At 33.6% G+C, this 22651-nt stretch overlaps 2 protein-coding genes across 2 annotated transcripts; one reads left to right on the top strand and one right to left on the bottom strand.

Annotated features, from left to right (window-relative positions):
* LOC150036228 (uncharacterized) lies at positions 1-1613 on the top strand. Its single transcript, XM_090313603.1, has 6 exons — positions 1-105; positions 148-343; positions 501-584; positions 738-1068; positions 1159-1216; positions 1512-1613. Exons 1-6 carry the CDS (start codon positions 1-3, stop codon positions 1611-1613), a joined length of 876 nt encoding a protein of 291 aa, XP_090169729.1.
* Positions 1614-14378: 12765 nt separating this feature from the next.
* LOC120077130 (L-ascorbate oxidase homolog) lies at positions 14379-19014 on the bottom strand. The gene is made up of 8 exons (XM_039031030.2): positions 18569-19014; positions 18369-18478; positions 16674-16944; positions 16484-16586; positions 16000-16345; positions 15265-15630; positions 15058-15136; positions 14379-14928 (listed from the first exon to the last, which is right to left on the bottom strand). The coding sequence occupies exons 1-8, from the start codon at positions 18710-18712 to the stop codon at positions 14716-14718; spliced, it is 1632 nt and encodes a 543-aa protein (XP_038886958.1). The 5' UTR covers positions 18713-19014; the 3' UTR covers positions 14379-14715.
* Positions 19015-22651: the final 3637 nt, after the last annotated feature.

The following is a 22651-nucleotide window of genomic DNA, read 5'->3' as shown; positions in this document are numbered from 1 at the left end:
ATGAGTCGGGAGGAGATTCAGAAGGCTTTATGCTCGATGAAGTCTAGGAAGGCTCCTGGGCCTGATAGGTTTTCGGTGGATTTTTACAGAGTTGCTTGGACTGTGGTTGGGGATTATTTTTGTGACACTGTGTGGAATTTTTTTTAGACCTGTTACCTACCTGGTGGAGTTAATTTTACTGCTATTACTCTTATCTCAAAGAGGCGAGGAGCTGAAGTATGGAAAAGCTTCACTATTTCTTGTTGCAATGTTGTGTATAAGTGTATCTCGATGATCTTAGCTAAGAGATTGCGGTTGTGGTTCCCTACTTTTATTAGTGGTAACCAGTCTGCGTTTGTTCCGGGTAGGTCAATTTTTGATAATATTTTATTGTGTCAGGAGCTTGTGGGGGGGCTATAAGGAGGGTAGAGGGAAGCCGCGTTGTGTGTTGAAGGTAGACCTTCAGAAGGCATACGATTTGGTCAATTGGGATGTTTTGTTTGGTGTGTTGTTGGCTATAGGTACTCCCCTTCAGTTTTTTAGTTGGGTGAGGGCTTGTGTTCCTTCGCCTAAGTTCTCTATGATGATTAATGGTTCCCTTGAAGGTTTTTTTTCCTGGTAGGCAGGGGGATCCGTTATCTCCTTTTTTGTTTGTGATGGTGATGGAGGTCTTGTCTAGGTTGTTGAATAACCTCTCGTATTATTTAAGTTTCATGATCGGTGTGAGCGTATAGGCCTGACTCATTTGGTTTTTGCAGACGATTTAATGATTTTCTGTGCAGCTGAGAAAGATTCTTTGGAGTTTGTGAGGCAGGTCCTGGCAAATTTTGCAAGGCTATCTGGGTTAGTTGCAAATATTGGGAAGATTTCCATGTTTGTTGCGGGTGTGGAGTCTGGAGAGGCGGAGGAACTAGTTGCGTTTATGGGTTTCTCTTTTGGTTTGCTACTTGTTAGGTATAAGGGTTTACCTTTATTGGCGAGTCGGTTGAAGGCTGTGAATTGTGCGTCTTTAATACAGAGAATTAAAGCTCGTATTAGAAGCTGGACAGTGCGGTCCCTCTCCTTTGCTAGGAGGTTGCAGCTTGTTAGGTCTGTTTTATAGTCCTTTCAGGTGTTTTGGTGTAGCATCTTCATGTTGCCTGCGTGTGTAACTTATAAGGTTGATCGTCTGTTACGTAGTTATTTATGGAAGGGTAGTGCGGTGATTCAGGGTAGTGTGCGGGTGGCGTGGGATGAGGTGTGCTTGCCGTTGAGAGAGAGTGGGGTTGGGTGTGAAGCATGTGGCCTCTTGGAACCAGGCTGCCATTCTAAAGTTGTTCTGGCTTCTCTTAATTAAATTGGAATCATTATGGGTGGCATGGGTGGAGGCATATATTTTGCGTGGGTGGTCTTTGTGGGTTGTTCGGAGTGAGGTTGGGAGGTTTTGGTGCTTAAGGGTTATCTTGTGAAGTAAAGATAGATTCAAGCATCTGGTTCGTTTGATGGTCGGCAATGGACGGTCTTGTTTTGTTTGGTGGGATCCTTGGCTACAGAGGGGCGCGATTTTGGATTCATATGGGTCTACGGTGGTTTATGATGCAGGGAGTAGTTTGAAGGCGCGGTTGTCGGAGTTCATGGCTGGTGAGGGAGGTTGAAGGAGGCCTACACTGTCTTGGGAGCTGCTTGAGATCTGGGGTCTTATTCAGGCAGTGGATCCTAAGGTAAGAGGGGAGGATTATTGGATTTGGGTGTCAGATGCTAGTGGTCGGTTTTCTATCACTAGTGCGTGGGAGAGTTTACGTCCTCGTCGTCCTAGGGTGTGTTGGGCTGGTATTTTGTGGGCGGGGGGTGGTATTCTGCGTCACTCCTTCTGTGCGTGGTTAGCTGTGAGGGAAAGGTTGGGTACACGGGATTAGTTGAGGAGTTGGGGTGTATTGTCAGAGGGGGGTGTCTTTTGTGTGGAGGAGGTGTGGAGTCACGGGATCATTTATTTTTTGAGTGTGGGTTTGAGAGAGAGGTGTGATCGGGTGTGCTGTGTCAGTTGGGTTCGTCACATCGAGTGGCAGGTTGGGATGTATAGTTAAGTTGGTTTTGTCGAGTGGGGACGGGTAAGGGGGTGTATAGTAAGTTATTCCATGTTTTCTGGTGTGCTTCCATATACTACACCTAGAAGGAGCGTAATCGACAGCTGCATGGAGGTCGACCTCGGTCGATGTCTGCTCTGGTTCACCTTATAATCTCTACGATTCGTGCTCGTGCTCCTTCCTAGTGGGTTGATCTTCTTGGTCTTATCTAGTGTGTTTACGGATGTTTTTTCTTTTTGAACTTTACGTTGTTATTTTTTTGTTGTTGTCCCTCATTTGTGGGGTTTTGGGTTTTTTTCTCTGGCTTTCTCCCTAGTGGTTTGTGAGTTTGCGTTTATGTGTTGGTTTTGTTCTAGTCTTATCTTGTTGGCTTTGTTTTGGTTTTATTGCCCTGTCTTTGCTTGTGCTTTGTTGCTTTGATGCCTTGATCCCGGGCTGTGGGATCCCTTGTTGTTGTATAATAATATCACCTATTCTAAAAAAAATACAAGAGAGGGGTTCTCTATTTATAGAGAATGAAGTGTGCGATAGAGTAACTAATTCTAAACTTACTAAATTACCCCGATTTCTATTACATCATATAGAGAATGGAGTGTGGAATTGGGTAACTAATTTTAAACTTACTAAATTACCCCATTTCCTATTATATCATTGAGTTAAGTGTACAAACTTTCTTTCTTATGATATATTTAGTTTCTTTTGAATAATAATACTATTATTATTATTACTATTAGATATAAAAAATTTATTATTTACTTTCTTAAACCGTTTTAGATAGATAATCATTTTTTACTATTTTTTTTTCAAAGGACATTTTCAAAAATTTCAATATGTACCTTGCTTAATTATTTTATTTTATTAAATAAAAAAATTCATCCCACACCTTACAAATAATAAAGGAGTATGAAGTTTGAAAAATAGTTTAAAAAAAAGATAATAAATGTGGAGAATACATAAACTAGGTGGAAGTAGAATTTTGAGGGTTCTTTATTATTATTATTTATATAATTTACATAGTTTCATTCCATTTACTAAATTTGATAATTTGATAATTAGTTTTCTTTTATAATTTAGTCCATTACATTCTATTTATTTAATTTGATAGCCATACAGTTTTTATTATTTTCTAATTTTTTAAAAATATTTATGGGCTTCTTGCATGGGAAAATTAAAAGGATATTGTCCTTTTAGAAACTATTTAGGAAAATATTGTTGTTTTCAATCTATTTGTAAAAATATTGTTTTTTTTTAAAAAAAAAATAAGTCAAGGGTTGAAAATTCAACCTAGATAAGTCAAATTTTGAACTCTCGACCTTCCTTTCATTTGTATGTCGAACTTTGAACCATCGACTTTGCCCTTCCAAACATTATTATTGCGTCTATTTAATTATCATTCCAGAGACCTTCCTCTATCAAAAGATCGTATTTCTAAATTTTCATAAGGTCCCCCTGGAATTCCTTCCAAAGCTTGTTGAATAATTTTTACCGATTCTGTCATCTCAACAAGTCTGACTAAATAACGAGCTAATGAATCTCCTTCTTTTTGCCACTAAACTTCCCAATCAAATTCGAGAGCGAGATTATGAGAGAGAGCGAGATTTTGAGAGAGCAAGAGTTTGAGAGCGAGAGCGAGAGCGTGAGAGAGAGCGTGAGCGTGAGCGAGAGCGTGAGAGAGAGCGTGAGCGTGAGCGAGAGCGAGAGCGAGAGCGAGAATACTGTATAAATTTCTCTTTTTTCTCCTTTTTAATTATTACACATTCCACCTTCTTCTTTCTAATCCTTTCTTCTTCTTTTTTTAATTTTCCATTTTATAAAAACAATTTCTAAAAATATTTTATTATTTTATTTAAACTCTAAAAATAATAAATTAAAAAATAATAACTCATAAAAATAAAAAAAATGTAAATTAAATATCTCATTTATATAAAAATAATTACAAAAATCAATGTGTCCCACAAGGAGGACGTCGTCGATTTCGAGCTGGTTGTCGTCGTCGACTTCGAACTTGAGGTTGCTCGGGTTCTTCTTGATGTTGCTCTGGCACCTCTGCAGGCGCTTCATAATATAAATATTCATTACGCTCTCCACGACCCCGACCATGTCCATGCACATATGAAGACGAAGGACCAGCCTCTGAATCATAATGTCCTTAACCAAATGCTGGCATCATCATCATCGGACTAACATAATCAGTTTGACCCTGCGTCTGCGTCAAAGGGGGCAACTCTTCCACATTATGTGCAATCTCATCAAACTCATCCTCTTCTCGAACAGGTCCTCTACATCTAGGAACTGGTGGAGGAACAATAGATATATCGTACATATAATGAATTTCCTCCAAATAGCTTTGGTTGTCACTACATATTGCAAAAACCTGGTTCGGATCATTCGCAACCTCACAGAGTCTACTGTTGTTCGATCTCTGTGAATTATAAAACAATTAGACAATATTTAAAATAAATTTAAATTAAAAAAATTAGATAATATTCATTCATTTACCATATGACCCACAGCTACTCTCGGAGGAGTGGCGTAGCGCCTTGTGATATTATTATACCAATGAATATTCTGGAGAGACATATGTATCAAATTGTTCAAGAGAAACCCCCACAACAATAAACCTTGCACGATAGTGCCATCGCACTACCAAATGTGTAACTTTTTCGGACCAATCTTCAGTCCTTAGGTCAATATCATGCAGTACGGGTTCAGTATTACAAGGCGATGGGACATCCTGCTAAAAATCGAATTGTCTCATCACCCTGTCAGGAAGATGCCACTCACCAATGTGAAAACATATGAGAGGACTCATCGTCCGCCATATGTTTTGACCATTCGTACAAAAATTAGGCAAAGTATGCACAATAATTTTGTACGGCTCCCAAATAACCTAAAACACAAAATATTATATTAGAGAATATTAAAGACAAATACAATAAAAATGTGAATAAAATAATCAATTAGGTTTAGTGTAATGTACCTGTTCAGGTTAAAGCAGATCAAACATGTATCTATATTGGTTGACTACATGTATGGCTATCCTAGTCACACAAAATTTGTCTCTCCACCTAAATTTTTAAATTGATAATTTAGAATTTAAATTAACTAGATCAATGATATAAAAAATTACTTTGAATTAAAACAACATACCAAGAACCATAGGCTCGTCCAACTAACTAAGCGTCATTAACATGATGTAGCTGTGGAGCCATTGTTGGCAATCGCTCCCAAGCCCATAGTTGCAAAAGTATGAGAGGCCCAGCTATCTCTCAAACCTCAGGTCTTGTTGCTTGGCATAGTTGTCTATACAACTATGCCAAGCATGCTCCACCCCACGAATACCACCCCGCATCATGGAGGTTAGCTAATAGTGGCAAGAACATCAAGTGAACAAAATGACTTAATTTATCTAAAAATAGACTTCCACCCATCATTTGTAGTATATATGCTCGCGCATATCTTAGAACGGTTTCCTCGTCTGCATCATCTGTGAGCTCACGAAATTGTGTTCCTAATCATATTAAACTTAACCTCAATCCTTTAATCTTGTCGGCAGGTGGGGTCGCACCGAGGTACAGTTGACAAACTTCTAACCAGTCATCGTACATCACTTCGGTGACCGGCTCACCATCAACAGGTAACCTCAACAACACTTCTATGTCTTGTAGAGTGATAGTGCACTCTCCAACAGACATATGTTCCAAACCATTTTTTTTATTATAATTTATTGTATATTCAATTTCTTTTATAATAATCTATTGTATATTCAATTTTTTTTTTTTTTGTAATCAATAAAGTTTTACATTATAATAATCTAATATATTCAATTTATAGTATAATAATCTAATATATTCAATTTATTGTCTAATGATTATTCAATTATAGTATAATAATCTAATATATTCAATTTATTGTCTAATGATTATTCAATTATAGTATAATAATCTAATATATTCAATTATAGTCGAATGATTATTCAATTATAGTATGATTATTAGCTCTTTTTTCTCTTTTTTTATATATATTTCTATGGAAAGTTCAAATAAAGTGAAGACTCTCGCTCTCTCCTAAGATCTCGCTCTTTCCTAAGATCTTACTCTCTCACTCTCACTCTCTCCTAAGATCTCGCTCTCTTAGTATCGCTCTCTCACTCTCGCTCTCTCTCAATATCTCGCTCTCTCTATTATTGTTGTTATTTTTTCATTAATGATTACTAGCTTTCATTTCTTCTGGAGCAATCACAAACACTTTTTTTTATTATGGATCTACTACCAGAAACTCAATACGTAATATTAGCATTCAATGTGTATTCCTGAATAATCTCATTTTTCAATTATTCAACTATTTCATTTTACCAAGTTTAATGTTAGTCAGATTAATCAATATAAACTAAATCCCGCTGTCTCCAACATTCTCGCTTTGAATCTCACTCTCTCTTAAAATCTCGTTCAACATCTCGCTCTCTCCTACTATTTCGCTTTGAATCTCGCTCTCTCCTTAATCTACAAGCCCACTTATCTCCTTAATCGCTTTGAAATTTCGACATGTGTGTAACCTTCGACAACCTAATATACAAAATTTTATTCGTAGACAAAGGTAATTCGGAATTGTTTTTCATTCCAAAACATAACTTGTATCCATACACTTCATATTCGCCTGGAGTTTGCTCCCAAAAATATAGTTATCCCCACCCCCTCACGTCAATCCCACAAGCCTCCATTTAATTCAAAATGATAAAAAATGCATAGGTTGTTAAAAGCAGCTCGAGTACATAGATACATATAGTATACTATCTCATTACTTTATTTCCTCTATGATGGAAAAAGAAAAGTAATAAACCTACAATCTTGAGGGTGGATGTGTGTCGAAACTTCAACCTTCGACAACCTAAGCAAGAATCGTGAGATTTTCCTTGTCGAGGGTTGAAGTTTCGGCCTATGTATTGTTTCCAAGTTTTTCTTTGTTCGTCGAGTTCTCAACGTTCTACCTCCACATTAGTAGAGTTCTCAACATTCGACCTCTAGCCTCGAACTCCCAAAACAACAATATTTCTCTAATAAGTTTCAAAACAGCAATATTTCTCTAATAAGTTTTGAAAACAACAATATTAATATTAAAGGTCCCTTCTTGCATATATATCATAATAAGTTTAATAAATTATAATAAGTTTAACAAATTAGGCCTGTAGTACATAAGTTTTAGTTTTGCAAAAAGGTCAAAAACCAAACTCACTGCACATTTGAATGAAAATTACTTTTATACCCTCACGTTTCATCTGACCAGATTTGACAACGCCTTTCAACTTCAACCGCCTACATTTTAGAGTTTCAACTTTAACCTTATTTTTCTTATCTTTTCAACTTCATCTTTTAGTTTCCTTTTCCTCACTCATTGTTCAACTTCAATCTGAAGTAATCGTTGATCACTGTCACCGTTCGGTCACCATTCATTGTCCGTTAATCGTCTATTCATCTGTCGGTCAACATTTATTTTCCGTTCGTCCATTCATCGTCTGTTCCTCTTTCGGTCAACATTTCTTTTCCGTTCGTCTGTTCATCGTCTATTCATCTTTCGATCAACATTTCTTTTTCGTTCGTCCGTTCATCGTCTATTCATCTTCTGGTCAACATTTCTTTTCCATTTTTCTATTCATCGTCTGTTCATCTACCAGTCAACATTTCTTTTTTCGTTTGTCTGTTCATCGTCTGTTCATCTTTCAGTCATTTCTTTTCCGTTCGTTCATTCATCGTCTGTTCATCTTACTCGACCATCAATGTATAGTTTTGTCTTCTTCCCCCATCATTGTTGGGGTTTGTGCCCTAAAGTCTCGTGTCCAGTAGTGTGTAAATAACTTTGGACGAACACTTGTGATGTATAATATAAATGATATTTACTTCACTACTTGATTTTGCACATTTAGATTTTATCGCAAACCAATAAACATAAAATCTCTGGTTATATGTATGTGACTCAAGCATGTATGTGGTGACATACAAGTGGATCATGTCTTGAGTGATAACCAAAATGGTCTGTAGTATATGGATATAGGAGGGAAACCTATTCCTGGTAACGCTACGGATGCAGCCTGCTTTGTGGAATGGTCACAAGTATTGTGACTTGTCACAAATGGTCTAATCCTGATCATTTGTGTAGGGGACATGCGAGCGGGGGCGTTCTATACAAAGAGTTTGTATAATACCTGACCACGAAGTATTAATGTCTCGTTATATAACACCATTCATAACTGAGACTTCACTTCACTAGGATGACCATAGGTAACATGACCTCAATCCTGAGTGAGTTGGGAACTCCTGCAATTGAGGGCAATCCTTTGATTTGCATGGGTGCGAGTGGCCAGGACGCCAACTCAAACCTACCATTTTAGGGATTCGTCTGATTTGGGAGTTGGGAACTCAGCTATACAAGATGGAATTCACTCCTTCCCCGAGGTAGGGGTAAGTAAATAGATAGCTCCCTTAAGGTCTGATTCCAAGGCTTGAATGATGTGGCACCACGCACCTTCTCATGGCCCGAGAGGTGTTCACACATAATAGGACTATGTTGTATTGTTCATTAGAGGGATCAGTGGTAATTAAGGAGGAAGATGTAATTACAGAGGCAAAATGGTAAATTGGCCTGCTGTAATTACGAGCATCTATGAAGGGTCATCGTACTGATGATTGGTTATATCCAATGGATATAGAAATATATCTATGGCAAGAAGAGTTCAACTGTCGGTCTTTAATGGAATGCCTAGCAGTTAACGGATAGTGGATATCGTGACTAAAGAGTTTAGTCAGCTATTCACGTACCGTTGGAGCTTCGAGCCATAGGTCCATAAGATCCCCTTGGTAGCTTGGATACAAGTTGAGGGTCAGTTTTTGGGTCAATTTGAAATGTTCAAATTGACAAGAGGGATTTCGATTATATATGATATAACTAAACGAGTTAATTAAATATGATATAATTAACTTTATGTATGAGATACATTAATTTGGAGGAAATTGGATATAAATTTGATTTATATCTAGTAGAGGAAAAAATATTATAATTGATATTTGATATTAATTTATAAGTTATGAATGTGATAAGATCACATTAATTGGACGGTTATAAAGGAAATGGGAAGGCGCCCCTTCATTTAAAATAACAAATGAAGGCATTATAAATAGCAGACGGTATGTTGATCTCGGTGTGCACGGATATTGTGAAGAAGATAGTGTCATCTTTTAGAAAATCAGTGCCTATACGATAGGACTGCACGATCGCTTACATATACGATATTGCTAAGCGATCGCATACTGATTACATCGTCGCGCACTATTATCTAAATGATCGTTTACCTTTTTTCTAAGCGACCGTTTAGCTCTCGGTATTTACTAAACGATCGTATAGACGATCGCTTAGGTTTTCCTACAAGATCGTTTTGGACGATCGCTCACCCTTTTCCTACACGATTGTATAGACGATCGTTTACCTTTTCCTACACGATCGTACACTTTACCTCGATCAAGCATATTGTCTATGCGATAGACGACCGCATCTCTCACTTGTTTGATCATTGTGTACGGTCGCTCTTCCTCCTTCCCTCTACCAAATCCAAACAAAACCCACACTTTGGATTCTCACTCCAAGATTACTGAGGGCTCTAAGTGGTATTGTCTTCTCTGATTCCTTCTGTTCGAGTGGTGACTATTCGAGGTAGACGGTTGGGCTTCAGACTTGTTGTGAAGAAGAAATCTTCATCTGGTATGATTTCTTGATCCTTGTTGCATCATAAAAGTATGTTTGAATGTATATGCGGTAATTTTGTCACAATGAATTGGAAAGATCCACTTCCGCTCGTAGGTACTCTTGAATAAGAGTTCCTTCAATCACTTTGTTGATTGTCCACTGTTTGTTCATCTTCCTATCAACATTTCTTTCCCTTTACTCAACATTTCTTCCGGTCGTTCGTTCATCTTCTTTGTCCACCATTGTGTTGATACATATCAATTAAAATGGCAAGGTATTTCATACTTTTTGCCATTGATTGATTTTTTTTTTTTATTTCCTAAATTTTCTATTATTCTTTTATTCTCTATTACTTTTTTTTGTTTTGTCGTTTAACTTGTTTGACACTAAACTTTTGTTTTTTTTTTTTTTTTTTTTTTTTTTGCATATAGACAAAACGAGGGAAATATTGAAAAAGAAAAATAACAAAGAGGAAGATAAACTTCGAAAGACGTGAAAGTTTAAAATAATCCACTATCGAATAATAAGGTAAGTACTATACTGATACACTTAATCCAATTGATTCGTTTATTATGTTTGATACACTTGATGTGATGCTGATACACTTGTTATGCTTCAGTGATACACTCGATGCATTTAATACACTTGATATCCTGTTGATACAGTTGATATACTTCACTGATACACTTTATACGTTTATGTTTGATACACTTGATATAATGTTGATACACTTAGCATTCTTCACTGATATACTTGATATCCCATTGATGCACTTAATATATTTCACTGTTATACTTAATATATTTGATATCCTGGACATCTTCTTGATATTAAATAAAAAAGTATCTTGGACAACTATAGCTCACCTCATTAGATGATTATCTAATAAATCCATCGATGAGACTTTGATTTTCAATCTGGAGAAATTTGGACTGAGAGAATTTTATTTTATAATTCCCTCAATCCACAACCTCAAATATCCAAGATGAATTGAAGAGTGATTTGAGAAATACCGTTTTTAGTGGTATTAATACTTTAGACAAGAACCAAGTTATTGCAGCATTTACTATAGGACTATCTGATGACCAACTCGTGGTCAAATTAGCAAATCTTCTTATTTTGTATTGTTTTCTCTATTGTAAACAACTCTATAATTCAGTAAAAACACCTAAAAATAATAGATGATGAAGAAAATCTACCAAACTTTCCATGTGGTAAACTGTCCTTTAACTTGATTGTCGAATTTGTGAGAAGAGTTGCACAAGACAGAACCACAAATTCTTGCTGTAAGGATTTCCACATGTTTTAGTTTGTTGGACCTTAGAAATAATCCTAGAACTATCTGAAAGTCCAAATGGAATGACAACAAAAATTAGACCAAAAAAAATAAGAAGAAGAAGAAGAAGGGATATAGATCGCTTACCGATTTCGACTAACCGATTGAAAGAAGAAGAAGACTTATGTGGAAAGGAGAAGAAAGAAACTTACTGTAAGGTTTGGAGAGAAACAAATAAGTAAGAAAGAAGAGAGGATAACGTGCGTGAAGAAAAGAAAATCAAGATTAGTTTGGGAATAATAAAAAATTCAAAGTAGAAGATATCTCAAACGTATTTGATATTTGTCATATTATAAAAGTTTAAAAAGTGGAGCCATAATTGATAAGCCATATTTTTATATTGCTACCCAATACAATTTTTAATATCTATTGCATTGTAATTTTTAAAAAATATATATTATATTTTTTCACAAATATATAGAAAAGTTATTTTTTAGGGTTCTTTCATATATAGAAAAATGGGAAAAAAAGTTTCTTTTTTAGTCTAATGGTTTTAAATTTTTTATATATTTGAAAATATTTCCAACTACTGGTCTTGTAAATAATTTCTCTATTTTTTAATTATAAAATTCATAAAGTATATTTATTAACCTTTTTAGATTCCTAAACTAGAAAAATAAATAATTCACTTTATTAACATACAAATCTTACTTCCTTAATTACAATTCTATTTAATGCATTTTCAAAGAAACACATTGCTAACCTAAATAACTAATTGTGTTTTCTTTTTGTATTCAATTGGTTAAGGTTGTCAATTTTTTAACATCTTTAAAACTCATTTTATTTTAAAAATTAAATAGTTACATTAATATCAATTTTTTTTCTTTTTTGTATTTCCTTTTAGATCATATTTCAATTTATAACAAAAAGAAAAAACACATCGGAAGAATCAAATGTTTATCAATTACATATTATTATTGAGTAAAATTTACATTTAAAATAATTTTAAAAATAAAGTTACAATAAAATCTTCACACGTACATCACACGTTAATGTCATCTAATTTATTTATATCGCTATGCATCCATCACTTTATGTGCTATAGCAATCAATTGGTTGTAGGGAGGAAAGGGATGAGAGCACCATGAGAACACATAATCGCCACAATTATACACTTTTTGGATAAGACGGTTTCGTGGAGTTAAAGTATTATTACAAAGATTTTATTAATAGCATTTGACTTCAAACATTTAATACACAACCTAATCAAGTTTCATCTTAGTTTAAATTTAAAAATGTTGTGCTTAATCACCTCTATTTACCGTCCCATTATTTTCTCCTCTGTATCTTTTTTATCTATGATGGTACGAGAGCTCATAATATTCAAATAGGCCTACTGTAATTGGAATCTCATATAAGAATGGTGAACCCCAAAAAGTACCATTTTTTAGAAGACATGTTGAGGATTTTACATTAAAAAATTATAGGACTTCATATTGCTTATAAGATAGATGAACTATTTCTTCCATTGTCATTTGATTTAAGATGAAATCTCATGTTATATGATAGAGTTGACGTGCAACAAAATTCTATGCAATGTAGGCTATGTCAGCATAGGCTAAGTTCGACTCACTCGTTTCCTCTTTTGTGAAATGGTGTTGAGCTCGACTCAACCAATTCGGAGATCAAGACTCTATTATCTTTTCGTTTTGAATTAATGATGACCCTAATATTTCAATTTTATATTTGATAAATTCATGATAATTTTAATGACAGAGATCAATAGATGTTTATTAGACACTTTTCTAATTCAATTACCATTAGATTTGAAATAAAAAGTTTACAAATTTATTAGCATATTTTAAAGTTCAACTATAAAAATTCAAGCACTTGTGATTATTTTATTTTTATAGTAAAAATGTTAATAGATAATAAAAAGAATTTTAATAATTTTAATAATAAAACTAGCAATAGGAACTATCTAAGACTTATAGAAAGTATTGAGACTAAAATTGAATAATTGAAAATACAATGACTAAAATTACACAAACTTTAAAGTATGAGAACCAAAATGGTATTTTAATCCAATTATATTAATTCACAAACTATTATGGGCAGTTATTAGGTTATGGTCCCCATGTTGGATAAGACTTCCCCATGCTTTTTTTCTCATCATATGAAATGAAAAAATACATGTTTACAAAGAGAAGATAAACTCAAGAAATAGATTATTTATCAAGGACTAGAGGTAATTCACATTATCCATGATTCTAACTTTCTAAAAATAAATTTAAGCATACTTCTATCTTTTTCTTTTATTTCTTTTTCTTTTCGGTTCAACAATTTGTACTATGAGGATCAAATATCAATCTTTGAAATGATAATGGTTAAAAACGATTTATAACTATTTGTGGTGAAGGAAAATCAAATCTCTGACTTCGAGATTGATAGAACAAACACTTTGCTCATTTTAATAATATTATTGTTAAGAAATCAACAAATAAATAATAAAAAAAAAGACGTAAAGTATAAAGAATATAAAAAACGTAAACTATAAAGAATAGACGCATAGATTTACATCGTTCACTATAAGTTGTTAGTTACATCCATGAACAGAGGGAGAATAATTTTATCAAAGAAAATATTATAAAATACGGAATAAATGACGACTCTAGGGGTTTAGAGAGTTATATAGGGTCTAAATCTAAGAGTTATAAACGTAAATTAAATAAAGAGTGCAAATATGTAAATAACTTAGATTTTAGCAGCATTGCCTCCAAACCCTCACTAGGACGTGTTGCCCCTAGACCCTGACTCGCTAATCAGGCAGTGAGACTTTTGTATTTGACTGTTTGAAACATCAAATAACAATTCAAGATAATCCAGTAATTATCTTTTATTAAAGCTGAGTAGTTTCTCTCTATTACTTTTATATAATATAAGCTTTTGTCAAATTAATTTGGCAATAGTAAATAAGGTTGGTGTTCTATCTTCAATAGTGGAAACTTCCGATCTTTCTCCCATAGTTGGTGTCGCATTTATTTGCCTCTTAATTATACATCTACAGGGCTACTTCATATCGTTAAGTATTAATACTTCAAACCCCACTGGTACGAGTAAGAATTTAAAGGTTTCCACTGTTTTGAAATATAAATATCGATAAGCTCCAATTGCATCATAGGTAAAATGAGTTCTTTCATATATTTACAACTATTATTGTAAATTTTACACCTCGAGGATTCCCACTCGTTAATACATGAAGTCCAATAAGCATATCTTGAGTTGATACAAAAAAAGATCCCTAATAACTAAAGACGAGATTCATATGAGAAAACATAATTGATCGGGTATTTTAATTCTCAACTGGATAGAAAAATCTAGAGAAATTAGCAACATAGCACATTCATGTCGGAAAAAATAAACCACCTTTTGCATGCATTCACAATATTGCATGTCCCATTTCTTTGAATTTTCCAACGTTTTTGGTATACAACATTGTATACTGTCTCCGAAAGATTGAAAACTAAAACTAGCACAAATAAGAGAAACTAACAAATAAGAGAAATCAACCGACGGCTCGAGTTGAACCAAAAGACTACGTGTTTTACAGAAAATCTCCTAAACCTGTGATGAGATTGATTACTGATCTGCACTGTTCTTGCTTTATAGAGGTCGAGCATTGAGACCAATTGCTCGACCGCATTTAAGAGCATTGCTTGGAATTGGATATTCGTCTCGCCACGAATTTACGGGCGAATATACACGAAAATATAGTTGCTGCCCCAAATACTGGCGAACCCAATTCTCAGACCTTATGTTCCACATCCCCACATTGTCCAAAGGCATGTAAACGGCAGTCCATGACTTCGGATAAACCTATATAGTTCATGGATATTTTGTGTTAAGAACCAAACATAACCAGGATTCTCGAATGAAGCTAAATCAAGATGTTCAATTTTCTAATCATGAAACCAAATCTGATCAGATGATGGATGAGACTGCTACCTGAACGGTACATCGAGAGATCGTATCTCTTAAATTGTAAGTCAATCTGCTGGCAGGTGTCCATTGTCCTCCATCCATCCTGTTGCATAACAAATGATTAAGTTGATCTAGTGGCAATTTAAAATGAGTGAACTTTGAACCATAAGAAATAAATGGCTTATATATCGGGGTTTTGATAAAGCTGTGCTACAAATATAAGAAACTGACCCCACAACGAAGAAATTGTGTCCATCAACGTGCCATGACTGCACAGCATCTTCAGGGTTCTCAAATACAACTTCAGCATAGCCTCTAAAATCAGCAGCCATGACAGAAGTCTGAAGATAAGCACCACTACCAGTGGGGTAGTCCGGGATACTTCTAAGAGAGAAAACACCAGAGATCTTGAAATAGTCAGCAAGTTTGAGAGGAGTATCAGCTGGAATGAAGGACACACTGTTGACAGCATATCTCTGCTTGCCATTAATAATCGCAGCAGTGCTTTGAAGCCTGATTGTACGAGTGACATTGATTAATCCATAATGGTAAGAACCTTGAGGATTTGGTCTCGGGCCATTTGCAGTCAGATTACGCCTGGTTCGATAAGGACAAGTCAGAGTAAGTATGACACAACATAGTAGAAAGGGTTCAAATAGCATGGAAAACATATTATTCAACAACAAGATTGCATGTCCCTTCTTCCTTGTAATCAATTATCAATGAATGATTTTCAGTCCCTCATATATTCATGCAATCGGCTCTCAAAATCGATGCCCAAGTTCCACAATGATAGCTAGAAAACCAAATCTTTAAATCCTTATCATTCATAAATGCAGAGTTCATAAAACCAAAAGCATACATCTTGTTTGAGAGACCTAATGAAGCAGCATACTTCAGAATTTACAATCTCATAATGAAGACAACTTTAGCAAATTAACAAAGACCAAAAACAAAGACAGATACCTCAGGGATCGGGCCTGTTCAAGTGACCAATCGATTTCAATTGTCGGTCCACCAGGAGGAGGACCAGAGACACTTGCTGCTGAGTTACTGTAATGAAGAATGGAGGTGGTTGTGAGAATTTGGGAGGTAAAACGCGTAGAGACGACAATGTAGTAATCTTGTGGTAGCTGATCAGCAGTGACCAAGACAGAGTAGGATTGCCCCAGATGAATATCTATGGATTCATAAGTATTCTGAAGGGTATGAGTTCCTTCAACCTCAACAAGCAGCATTTTGTGGCCTTGTATTCTGAAATTAATAGCAGTTGTAAGCCCCACATTTGATATTCGAAACCTATAAGTCTTGCCTGCAAGACAATGCAATATTAGCCTATTAGCATCATTCAAAGTTCCCTACATTAAAACCAAGACAGCCGTTAACCACCACTGAACTCAAAAGCATAAGATAATGAGTTACGGTATTTATATTCTTAACAACAATGTACCTTGCTCAACAGTGAAAGTATTTCCATTTAAACCACGACCATTGATGAGAAGCCCATCAGGGAAGGGAAGATCACTACCACCGTCTAAAATGGCTCTCAAATCCTACAAAGATTTGATAGAACAGCCATTAGTTATGACATTCCATTCCTGCATGACTTTTAAAATGTTTAGGAAGAAACAAAAGCTTACAGTGTGATTTTTGGAGTACCAATCACCAGCAAGAACAGTAAATTCTCCAGCAGGAGTAGGAAAGGGGATAGGAATTATAGAGCGGCTTTGAATTTTGAAGCCACCAAAGCCACCGGCGGCCTTGTGGAAGGCCAAAGAGGGGAAGTAAAAGTAGCTACCGATCTGATCTTTCACTTGCAAGACATAAGTGAAATTCTGTCCTGGTGGGATGGGGCAGTTTGTGCCATAAACTCCATCCTGCCAGGAGTTCCTTCTCTGTTGAATCCCATTCCTACACAACAAAATCAAGGTGGAAAATAGTTCATTTTCATCAGTTTGCACTGAATTCACCCCATTTACTGCAAAAGGACATTGATTTCAATAAGAGAGTCAGGTGCTGATTTCAACATTTTGTCCAGAGAAAGCAATATTTTACTCCCTTCTACCATCAGAAAAATCCATTATATTTTGGTGAGATTACAAACCGTTCCTTACACATGTTAGTTCAAGTTGTTAAAACCCAACTGAAAAAATCACCCAAAAATAAATTAAAAAAACCTACCCAAAATCTAGGGAACGAAAATTTGTAGGTGTTAGGGATATGGCCCACACGATTAGAAATAGAGAAAATCGAATATGTAATTAAAGACAGGCCTATAGTACCGAAATAAATAAATAAATAAATAAAACCACTTAAATTTAAGTTGAAATGGATAATACTACTCTAAAGACATAAAAAGGTCATTACGTGTCACTAAACAACAAGAGTGTTTAAACTCCAAGTCACAAATGTCTAAAAGTTAATAATTTTAACTTGGGGAGTCTTAATTTTTAAGGCAGTTCAATTTCTTCATTATAATCGAGATAAAAAAAAAAAAAAAAAGCCTCCAACATTTAGGTCCCACTTGATAACTATTTTATTTCTAATCTCTTTTTTTTCTTAATTTATGCATATTCTTTCTCCTTACTTTATTATGATCTTTATCTTGGGATAGTTGCAAATATAACAATCAGACCCAAAGTATTACAAATATAGCACAATGCAAAACAATGTACAGAAAAAGTAAAATTTAGATTTGGCTGTCGAAATCTATTAGTGACAAACTATATCATTAGTAGGAATCTATCAATGATAGTCTCTTGCTAATAAGAGTCCATTAGCAATAAAATCTAGTACGGATAAATTTTACTATATTTACATCTATGCATTTAAATTATTGGATTCTTGGTCAAATTTCAAATACTAACATTCAAAAGCCGGGCCTTAGTTATAAGTTATAACCAGGGTGCAAATGGATACTAAAGGAAAAACGACACCGTTCTATGAGCCCTTTATTGTCCCCACTTGGAGCAATGAAATTTTGTTTTCCCAACCACCAGCATTGCATTTCCTATTGTAATAATTTGACTGCATGAGTAACTCATTATAATAATTTGTATTCTATTAATGATCAATTCAATTCTACGCATCTTTTTTCAAACATGTCAGTGACGATCCCTCTTCCAACATGGAAGAGTCTATAATAAAAACTCAATAATCCAATATTAAAACACCAAACAAAGGAATAAAAAATGGATCTACACCAAAATGGGATGATTACAAGCATCATGAATACAACCAAATGAGACAGAGCAAAGGAGGCATTTCATCATACAAGTTATGAACAAAAATGAAAGAAGGTAAACAAGAAAAAGAAAAAGAAAAAGAAAACTAACCAGGAGATAAGGAAAGGCTCGTCCAAACTGTTAAAGACATTGATAATCAAGTTCTCGTTAGTAACTGCCTCAATCTGTGGCCCTGGAAATTGCCCATTAATTAAAATACCCTGAAAAAAACACAATGGAGGATTCTTCTTTTGTTATACATCTTTAAGCCAAACAAGAAAATAGGCGTTACATTGAAACAAACATTATACCTGTTGCTTCACTCCAAGAGGCCATATGTCTCCATACGTGATATTCCAAGTAAAAAACCTATATGGGTCTTCACCATTGATGCCACTCAAGCTCAAAAACAAGAACAAGGAAATGAGTGAACATAAGAATCTAGTTTCTCTCATTCTAGAAAAAAAAAGGTGGGGATCAATGGGAAATGCAGAAATGGAAGAAAAGGAATCAAAGAAATGGGGATTATGAAAAGTTGTGGAGGTGTCCTTAGTCGCTAAGTTTTCTTTTAGGACTTGGAATCTTTGGCTTTGAGCTTTCTTGACTGGCTTTGGCTTTGGCTTTGGATGAAATAGTAGGCCATGTCGGTGAGGAGAAGAAGAAGGTAAAGGAATTAGAAATTCACATTTTGGGTTCCCAACGTCTGAGAAAACCCAGTTGTCAAGTCAATAATTTTTCTGAGGGGACATTAATTTGCAATTTGAGCCGTACTGGTTCCACGGAGTAGGAAAGAAGCTTCCCATCCACTACCCCATTTCTTATTTTCATTGGCGTTTATCTAAAATTATAAATTTTACCTTATTTATTGTTGTCATTATTATTATTATCATTACTTGTGAAGATCAAGTGAAAACGAAATTAGTAAATGTGTTAAAATTTATAATTTATTTTTTAGAATAATAATGTTAATGGCAACGTTAATAATAACGATTCGTCATAATTTTTCGACGCAATTAGATTGTGCACGTTTTGCTCGTCTGTAAATTGGAATTTCTTGATTACATATTCAATAGTAAGTCTCATGTATCAATATGAATGTAGAACAAAAATAAACAATATAAAATGCATTCAAATGTGATCCACTTTTTACCATTGATTTATTATCTTTCACCGAAGTAAATATGGCCTAATTTATAAGAAAAGATTCGATTTTTAGATTAGACTTGTTTACCCTCCAAAAATCTAATCAAGAAAAATAGAAATTAAAAAATGGTAAATTCACTTGATTATTGTTGATGTGTCGAATTATGATTCTTGATTAGGTGACACTGACACGTTCTTTTTAAATAAATTATATGTTTATATACCCAGTTTATTGGTATGAAACTGTAATATCAATTTTAAAGTCTAATATTAATTGGATCATCACATCCTACATATTGTAGGAACAATAACAACAATCATTAGTTAATGTAAGTTTAGATTTTTTTTTTTTTTTTTTAATGTATTTTTATGCAAAGGACCCAATTAAAAGTTTTCAAATGCATAAATAGAGAATGTTAAAAAAAAAAAAAAAAAATTAAAGATCTAACTTTGGTTTTTATGATTTAGCTTCTATGGTTTTGGAAGTTAAAATTTAGTTCTTAGTTTTGATAATACACCATAAAATGGTTCATAGAAGTTGATAAAATTCTCATAAATAATCTCTGCTATAGAGAATTTTTGGAAGAGTTTTATCAAACCATAGGGACTAAATTTTAATTATAAACTATAGGGACTAAATTCTAATATTTTCCAACTAAATTTGTAACTTAATCTTATTATTATTATTATTATATTGACAATATGGGATAAAAAAACCAGACCTCTAATCTATAGTTTTGTTAAATTTCTCGAAAGAAAATTAAAAAAAAAAAAAAAAAAAAAAAAAAAAAAAAAACAACATATTTTAAGTTCTATAGTTTTGTTAAATTTCTCGAAAGAAAATTTGAATCAACAAATATATTGTGTGCCATATTTTTATGATACATCATTGGTGACACTTTTATTTGAACGTTATAGTGAGAAGTCATGAACTAACATGTCAAATTACATTCACATATGCATATTCTAAATATCATAAATTTGTATTCATTATACTATCCAATCTCGATTGATTCTCCACTTGCTATATCATCAAAAGAATAATCTAAAATATAAGTTCTAGGAGATTATAGTCGGTGAGTTCATTATTCAAAAAGACCAAATTATAAAATTTAGTTTCTTTTCGTTTTCATTTTCTATCTACTATTCATTGTTTTTTGTTTCCTATTTCAAATTTCTTCTTTATGAGAATTAGAACCAATGACATGTTTAATAATTATTTCTTGTTTCTTATTTCTTCTTTTTATTAATTTGTTATCTTTTTGTAGTTTATATATAATTTAATTATATCACATAAAAAACATATTACCACATTAAAGCATATAAAAAAGCAATTATCAAAAGTTTACATTATCTTATATAAATAAATACCAATGCAAAGTTAACACCAATACTAACATTGTAACTTCAAATATTGTTCAAATTTGATATGCAATGTTATGACCCACTTAAGTTATTCGTCTCAAATATTGCTTATGCATATCCAACTCAATTATATTGCTTTTGCAAATGATGTGGTTGTAAAATATATTAAACCAATGTTTTTTAGAAGTGTTTTTTTTTTTTTTTTTGGTATGAATGACCCATTCACAGGGTTGTTCATGATTAATAACTCACCCCTCACAAACTTATGAAATATAACCTTTTGCTTAGGTCATATTCTACTACCGTATTTTATATATGTATCGCGTTAGATATGGTCATGTCTATCGTATCAATAACACGATGGTCATCCCTATCACGATAAAATATTTCTGTTGTGTTTTTCTCATTTTTCTTATAGTTTGTTGCATTTTTAGATGAGAAAAAGATATATTGTAACGGGATGATTATCGCATTAGGGCTACACATGGTCCTCACTAATGTAACTAATGTGATACGTTATACAACGGTAAGTTTGTTGTGTTTTCTCCCATTTTCTAAGAGTTTGTTTTGAACTTTTTTTTTATCACGATAAAAGATGGTCATTGAGTTAGAGATGTGATAGGCTTGATTATCTTTAAAACGATATAATATAAAATGTAATAATATTATATGACGTAAGTAAAATGTTAAATTTTACACGTTTTTGAGAAACGGGTAAGAAAATATAAAAGTACTTGTTGGAAGGTCAGCGGTAGAAAAAAAGAGAAACTATTTTTAGAAATAGTAGTAAAATAGGTTAAATGCATGTTTTAGTGACTAAAATTTACATATTTCAAAGTTTTAACTGTTCCAAGTGTATTAAAAATTAAAATACTATCTAAATGGGCGCCGACAGAGAGATGGTGGAAAAGACATATTTGGACCAATTTAGTTTGAATTTAGAAGGAAAAGAGTGGGTTTTCTGGCATCTTTTCTTCTCTTTTACAACTGGATCTGAGCACACCACATCAATCCCAATCGTCCCATCTTTCAATAATTGTTAAAATAATTTCATCAATTCATAAAAATTACCATTTTTAGGACAATAATTAAGCTAAGGGTTTCAAATCAAATACGTCGGTTATCCAAGCATTCTGATATTAATTGAGTTATGTTCAATTTACCATAAAAATTACTATTTTGATTATGTGTGATTTCAAGGAAGAAAAATCTGGGTGCAGCCCAATGAACACTCAAGGATATTGTGTCATGTGACAATTTTTTAAATGAATTTTTAATTTTCTGAAGAAAAGAAATAGAAAATGTAGGGCTACACCTAATCATTTCCTTAATTTTAATAGTTTAGATAGTTCTAAAATTTTGCTATATTTTGTAAATATTTAGGTTTATTTTTTTTTATTTAAAAACAACCATTTTGAAAACATACTTTTATATTTGTTTTATTTTCATTATTGGATTTTGAAAACATGTGTTTTAGCCTATAAACATATAACCCTAATAATTTAGGTCTCTTCATTTTTCAACATGTTAACCTTCACATGCATTTAAACACCATAGGTTAAATTTGAGAATTATGTAAAGAAACTTTTTAGTGAAAATGTATTGTAGCAATTGTTTTTAGGGAAAAAAACAGAGAAGAATTTAGATACTAAAATATACATCAAGAAAGTTAATAAATCTAAATACACTATAAAAAATTTAACTTCTCCCGACGTCACAATTCATCAGAAAAGTGTGAAAAATGTGTCGGAAGAGGCTCTCTCAACGAATAACGAGTCATCAGAACTTTGGTTGGAAAAAATCCGTCAAGAGAGGAACTCCCGACGCACTATAAAACGGCGTCAGAAGTTAGTCGAGGAACTCCCGACGCATGTATAGGACGTCGG

This window comes from Benincasa hispida, chromosome 5 (genome assembly GCF_027475165.1).
Source record: "Benincasa hispida cultivar pf3 chromosome 5, pf3_genome.v1.1, whole genome shotgun sequence".
Classification (NCBI taxonomy): Eukaryota; Viridiplantae; Streptophyta; class Magnoliopsida; order Cucurbitales; family Cucurbitaceae; genus Benincasa; species Benincasa hispida.
This window is presented reverse-complemented; position numbering and strand designations above follow the sequence as displayed.

What these genes read in the sequence shown, in the direction of transcription:
- LOC120077130 (XM_039031030.2), bottom strand. Translation starts at nt 18,712, where the DNA reads ATGAGAGAAACTAGATTCTTATGTTCACTCATTTCCTTGTTCTTGTTT. An exon ending in CTCTTGGAGTGAAGCAACAG is followed by an intron (nt 18,479 to 18,568) that starts GTATAATGTTTG and finishes TGTTTTTTTCAG; the next exon opens with GGTATTTTAATTAATGGGCA. An exon ending in CACAATTTCTTCGTTGTGGG is followed by an intron (nt 15,137 to 15,264) that starts GTCAGTTTCTTA and finishes GTTATGCAACAG; the next exon opens with GATGGATGGAGGACAATGGA.
- LOC150036228 (XM_090313603.1), top strand. Translation starts at nt 1, where the DNA reads ATGAGTCGGGAGGAGATTCAGAAGGCTTTATGCTCGATGAAGTCTAGG. An exon ending in CCAGTCTGCGTTTGTTCCGG is followed by an intron (nt 344 to 500) that starts GTAGGTCAATTT and finishes TGTTGGCTATAG; the next exon opens with GTACTCCCCTTCAGTTTTTT. An exon ending in GATTAATGGTTCCCTTGAAG is followed by an intron (nt 585 to 737) that starts GTTTTTTTTCCT and finishes TGGTTTTTGCAG; the next exon opens with ACGATTTAATGATTTTCTGT.